Here is a 6,000-nt window from a genome sequence, read left to right as displayed (position 1 = left end):
TCAAACAGCTGGATAACTCTGGGAATAAAAGTTGTTTTTGTCCTCTGTGTCCTGCAGGTAGCCACTCAAACGGAGGCATTAGAACATTTGGAGGAGTCTGTTGAAATCTCAGCTTTACTTGCATCAGACGGTGATATTTGAGCAGAGTGGTAAAACCAGGCTGTGATGAATTGACACCACATTGTGCAGAAGGGCATCTGAAGTGAGCCGCTCGCCGAGTAGATTTTAACTACCCTCTATTGGCCTGGATGTGTCATTACATGGCTGTCAGCCTTGAGATGCAGCACATTCAACCAGAGCTTCATTTTGTCAGATGATAGATTTTTTCCTCACAAGTCTTATCAGCTTCTTTCACATTTTCTTAGATCAAATTTCGCAAGATTAATAAGGACTTCTGTGCTCGATTTGTCTGAATGGATTTCAGGGAAGACGGAAAAAACAGGAATAAAGAAGATTTCTCTTTGTGGAAGTGGAGATACCTCAAATGTCGCTCAATACTGAAAGTGATGGGTGACAAGTTAGATGGAGCTTCAGATGAGTATTTGTCAGGGAAGGAAAACACATTTCAAACAGGAGAAAAGTGGAGCTTTTAGAGCCCAGAAGCTTTGTCACTTTTTAGAGCAAATGGAGCCACTTTGTTACCGACAGTATCCAAGTGCATATGTGTGTGTGTGTGAGAGAGAGAGAATGTGTATGATTCACTGATTTCCTGTGTATCTATTGCCTGCAGCTTCGCAGGCTCTTTGTGAGCAAGAGGCTGAGTGACTTTGTAGTCAAGGACTCTTTAATGCCTTCCTGTGTCAGAGATATATATTTTTTTTTGCGCTTTTTACATCAATATTGTGTATATTTACAGTATGTGTGTGTGTGTGTGTGCATGTCAATAGTTTGTCTAAGCAAGTTTTTTTTTTTTTGTTGTACCTTTTCATGTAGGTGTATGTGCCGAGGCGGTATGCCCCGGGGAATAGTGCTGACTGTGCACTAGGAGTCTGAACCTTGTCAGTATTTGCGGCTGAGGAGGAGAGGAACCCCCGCCGTGCCGTGCCGTGCCGAGTTGCGCCGTCCCGTGCCGTGCTGTGTTTGACGCCATGTCCCTGACTGACAAACACAAAGTGAAGAGACAGCGGCTTGACCGGATCTGCGAAGGTAAAGTTATACGTATGTGTCTTTCTTAAACTTTTTCACCCACACCCTTACGAGTCACATTCCTTCACATCACTTGTTTACACTGAGTTTTCCCCTTTAACATTGTTGTTTCAGTCGGGGTTGTTCCTCTAATTTTCAAGTTGGACTTTACGGTTAATTCAACTTTGTGTGTGTGTGTGTGTGTGTGTGTGTGAGATCCCAGGGACAAAGACGGTCTCCTCTGTCCTACACTACAGTTGTATGTTGAGCTTAATGTCAATAAAGTTTGATTTGATATTGATTATTTTTATTTGGAGCTGCAGTAATGAAACATTAATTACAGCCAAACCTTTTTAAAACATATTCTGTCATCCAACACATACTAACATTCATTCATCTTCTATAAGCCTTAATCCAACTTATTGTCCATCCCTGATCTATCACAGGGGGACAAGCGAGTATTTGAAATACACACTGAGAAACAAATTCTGTAAAGAAACGCCACAAAGCCAAGACTTAAATGTTTTTTGCTGTGAGGTGAAATTCTAACTGCTGCACCACCATTCCTCCACACACATCTTTATTGGCTTGTCTACAAGCAATAATCTGAATATAAAGGGGTTCATCAAGTATTTTGCTTTTATTTTTGACCTGCAAAACACAAACTCTTTGCTGTGCAGAAACAACAAATACACTTGTGCTGTATTCCTACGCGCAGTCCTGCAGCCTCCAACCAACCCAATCACCTATTGGCTATCAGCATCTATTGATTGCACTAATTTTCCCAGACACTACAGCAGCAACCAGCATATGAATGTTGACCCCAGCAGCAAACAGTCGTCTGGCTGATGTAAATGAGATTATTGCTTTACTCTGGCCTCTGTGCGAGCCGGGGCTTTGTTTGTGTAGGAGTGTCTGCTGTGTGACTTACACTTATGGAGGATCTCTAAACATCTGAACTCAAGTTAAATTACCGCAGGGGATTGAATGGTTTCCATCCTGTCACGCCTGTTAAGAAGCAGCCAATTTTGATATCGTGAACAGCAATGATTATTAGGCTGGAGGTCGCGGATTATAAAGTGGAGGTGTTGTATTGAAGGGCCGGCGTTATAGAATAGGAGCCCCCCTGCTGTGCACATAGCTGCAGAGTCAGTCCAGGCAACAAGGAAAATGAGTTTTTGTGTGGGTGTATAAACTGTTTCTGAAGCCTTGTGAATGTGCATTTTTAAACCCACTTGGTTGACTCGGCCCAGCGTGTGTGTGTGTGTGTGTGTGTGTGTGTGTGTGTGTGTGTGTGTGTGTGTGTGTGTGTGTGTGTGTGTGTGTGTGTGTGTGTGTGTGTGTGTGTGTGTGTGTGTGCATGTGTGTCTGTCAGACTGTGTCCTGAGGTAAAATCATCTCCTCTCTGCTGTCTGGGTCCCCAAGAGGCTTGTTAAGCTGCTGGGCCCTCCTGGAGCCAGCGCAGGGAGAGGCAGACATGACTGCAGTGCTGGAAAATGAAGCTAGACGCACCATTACCCCCAGTGCCAGCATATTTGTTTTGCTGCATGATGTAAGCACCGCACAGTTATGTGCATGGAATGAAGGACATATGCCACACGTCCCGTACAAACTCAGTGAGTCCTAGTTTTTTAATTGAATTATGATCGTGGTCAGTTGGAATTTGATGCGCTTTGGAATAACTCTGTAGAAATTAAAAATACATTACAGCCACAAATGATTAAATATGATCGAAGCTGTTATTTCATGGAAATCTCAAAAAAGAAAAAAAAATCTTTTTATTAGTTTATTTACACGACGGCTGTGAGTACGTCTCCAACTCTCCAGAAGACAATACGGTGTAAACATATCGTTAAATGATCCAAAAGATAAAACTTTATTAATCTAAAGCGTCATGGTCTAAAGTACATGATTTGAAGCACATGGTGCTTTTTCTAAAGCGTGCAATGTGTGACTCATGTTTCTAAAGGTTGTGGGTAATCCCTTAGTCATTGGTGCACCATATCCTATTTCCTGCAAGAGCCAGGTGCTTTTGCACATTAGTGCATTATTTTGACATCCAATTTACCAAGCAAGGCTGTTTGGTGACAAACTGTTGTTGGGTTTTTTCAGTTGCATTGTTGTTTTTATTGTAACTGCATGTGTTTACGGCGACAAAATGTCCACATTGTAGATGATTGTGGTTTTTTGGGGGGTTTTTTTTGTATCCGTAAATCTTTAGTGAGAAAAGTATCCAAGCAGCGCCACGACTCAAAAACACTTCTGGGAGGTTATTTTTTTTAACAGTTGGAAGCAAATTCAGCTTCTGACTGTGTCTTTATTCACCTCTTGTGTGTAACAATCTGAGTATATATGCAGTGTGAGCTACACGTTACACTGGTGGCGTGATAGATTTTCTTTTTCCTCTTTCTGCATAATAGTTCACATGTACACCGATAAATCATTACATGATCACTGGCAGGTAACGTGTTGAACATAGGATATCGTACACACTACATTGAGAGTTTTGTCCTCAAACCTGATATAATAAATAACAAGTGTCAGGACTGGAGCGACTTTGACCAGTGCCACATTGTGATGGCTTGATAATAGGGTCAGAACATCTATAAAAACCACAGCTCTTATCACGCTGGTCTGCAGCAGTCAGCATCTATCAGAAGTGGTTACACCGCTGACAGGCTCATGGGTGGCCGGGGCTCATTGATGCATGAGGGTCCATGGAGGCCCCAATTCACAATTTACAGAGCATAAAGGATTTGCTGCTGCCAAGCTGGTGCAGCACACCTTCAGATGTCAAGTGGAAACCCATGCTTTGATGGGCTATAGGGCAAAAGTCAGACCCAGACACTATCAGGCGGGTAGTCATAATGTTATGATAGATTTGTGTCTGTAAGCCCATGCATGTGTGCACAGGGGACTGGATGGGACGCTGATGTCTGCCATCACCCTGTGCTTTTCACTGCTCCGCACCATGTGTGAGTTCAGGCCCAAGATCATCTTGGCGTTAGTGTGAAAGTAAGCGAACAGACGTACCGAGTTGTCATGTGGCCTTAAAGGTTATTCATGAAAAGCAGTCGCGTTTCATAGCACAGGTGGACCCTTTATTGGTGGAAATCCTTCCTGATTAGGTGCAGTCTACATCCAGCTGCCGAATGTGTGTGAGTGAGACAGCTGTGATAGTTACTCATTCCCGAGGGAACAACAGTTTGTCTGCTCTGCTGTGGACGAGCTCAAAGCCCAACGGAGTCGCACGGAGAGACGGTAACAGGTGTTGCTGTGATGCATGCAGAGCCACTTCATGGCGAGTTTACCTGCCGACGCTCCTTCTCTCTCTCTCTCGCTCTCTCTCTCTCTCTCTCTCTCTCTCTCTCTCTCTCTCGCTCTCTCTCTCTCTCAACACACACACACATGCATGCACGCACACACGCACACGCAATATCTCCAGATGGCCATCATATAGGATCAGTGAATCAGTCCTCTGGTGGCCATTGTGAGGGCGTAGAAGAAGAAAAAAAAAGACAGCTTGTGATTTGTGATTTGTTCATGAGCCAATGACCAGGCTGAGTTGTCCCACTGATTGCATGTCGCGATGTGATAAGGCTGCCATGGTGATTGTCTCAGAGCAAGGAGAAAACACACATGAAGCAAGCCTCTGCTTTTGGTTTCACTCGCAGGTAAAATCCTCACAGGGCCAATTTCGCTACTGTTGGGAGTAACTCATCTTAATCCAGGTTCACACTTCAACCACGCTCGCAGTTGGCAAACAAACGGTACCAGATGAAGCCGTGATTCGTGCTGTCTCTTCTCAATCTCTTTCAAGTGAAAATCTGGAACGTTCTCTTTTGAAAACGTCTGCTGCGACCACACTCTGTCTGCACCGTCCAACAGAGCCTTCGCCTTTGTTCCTATTGTTTTCCCAACATTAAAATACAACTCTTGTCATCCAAGACACTCTCCCAATGCCATTCAAGGTGTAAAAATGTGTTGTTGTTTTTTTTAAAAAAAACATTAAAGCATTGCCAGAAATGTTCATTCTGCCTGTTTTATATTGGTATTTATGGCAGCAAGATCACTAATGCAGTATCTTAGAAAACCCTGTGGCTCGATGACAAGGCTGATTAAGCCATTAAAGTCCTTGATATGTATTTAGCATAATCTGGCCTGTCTTCTGCAAATAAGAAGGCAGGGAGCTGGTTGTGAATGTTTGTATCAAAAGCTGCTAGTTAGCTCAATCAAAGCAGCTGCTGGGAAGCATCAGCTTTATTCCAGCGTTATTAGGAGGGGAGGAAAGTGCTCTGTCTCGCGCACTCTCCTTCTTACGTTTTCTTGTGTTCGCTCCATTCGGGGTGGAGAGATTGCTTTCTGTCATCTGAAGAGATGGGGAGTGATTCTGCCATGGCCCCTGCTCCTCTCAGCCTCTGGTTCTTTCTTGTTTGCCGCTTAATTTGAGCTGAACCGGTGTTTATCATTCCGCAGCGACTGGGAGGACAATTCTGCTCCCTATCCATTCTCCCTTCTCCCCGCCTGCGATACGCCTTCCCCTCTGGGTTAGATTATAGCTACTCTAATCTCGTCAGATAATGTTTTAATCAACATCTGCATTCTATTCGTAGTGTCTAAACACAATGACACTTTATGGCGTTTGTATAACTTATTTGTAAAGAAGAAGCATCAAGCTTGCATGAAGTCATACGGGTTGAGAATATACAATACTGACCTCACATCCTTTTACTAATTGTGAATCCTAACGTGCTGTTAAGCTTTTCCTTTGTTGAGCTGAGAGGAAATTAGGTTCACAAGTTGTAAAAAAAAACAAAAAACCTGAGTGCACCACGAATCCTGCTGACTGCATAACTTGTGATCTTATATTGACAG

At 43.5% G+C, this 6,000-nt stretch overlaps 1 protein-coding gene across 1 annotated transcript in view; it reads left to right on the top strand.

The window, feature by feature from the left end:
- Nucleotides 1–974: 974 nt before the first annotated feature.
- The window catches only part of LOC308109002 (C-terminal-binding protein 2), a 57,864-nt gene continuing 52,838 nt past the window's right edge, over nucleotides 975–6,000 (top strand). The window contains exon 1 of the mRNA XM_080462336.1: nucleotides 975–1,146. Within this exon, the coding sequence (XP_080318462.1) occupies nucleotides 1,089–1,146 (58 nt within the window). The 5' untranslated portion in view covers nucleotides 975–1,088. The remainder of the gene's footprint in view (nucleotides 1,147–6,000) is intronic.

The sequence above is a fragment of the Lipophrys pholis genome (assembly GCF_963383615.2).
Source record: "Lipophrys pholis genome assembly, chromosome: 1".
Taxonomy (NCBI): domain Eukaryota; kingdom Metazoa; phylum Chordata; class Actinopteri; order Blenniiformes; family Blenniidae; genus Lipophrys; species Lipophrys pholis.
The sequence above is the reverse complement of the archived record's forward strand: the minus strand, read 5'-3'. Positions and strand labels throughout refer to the sequence as shown.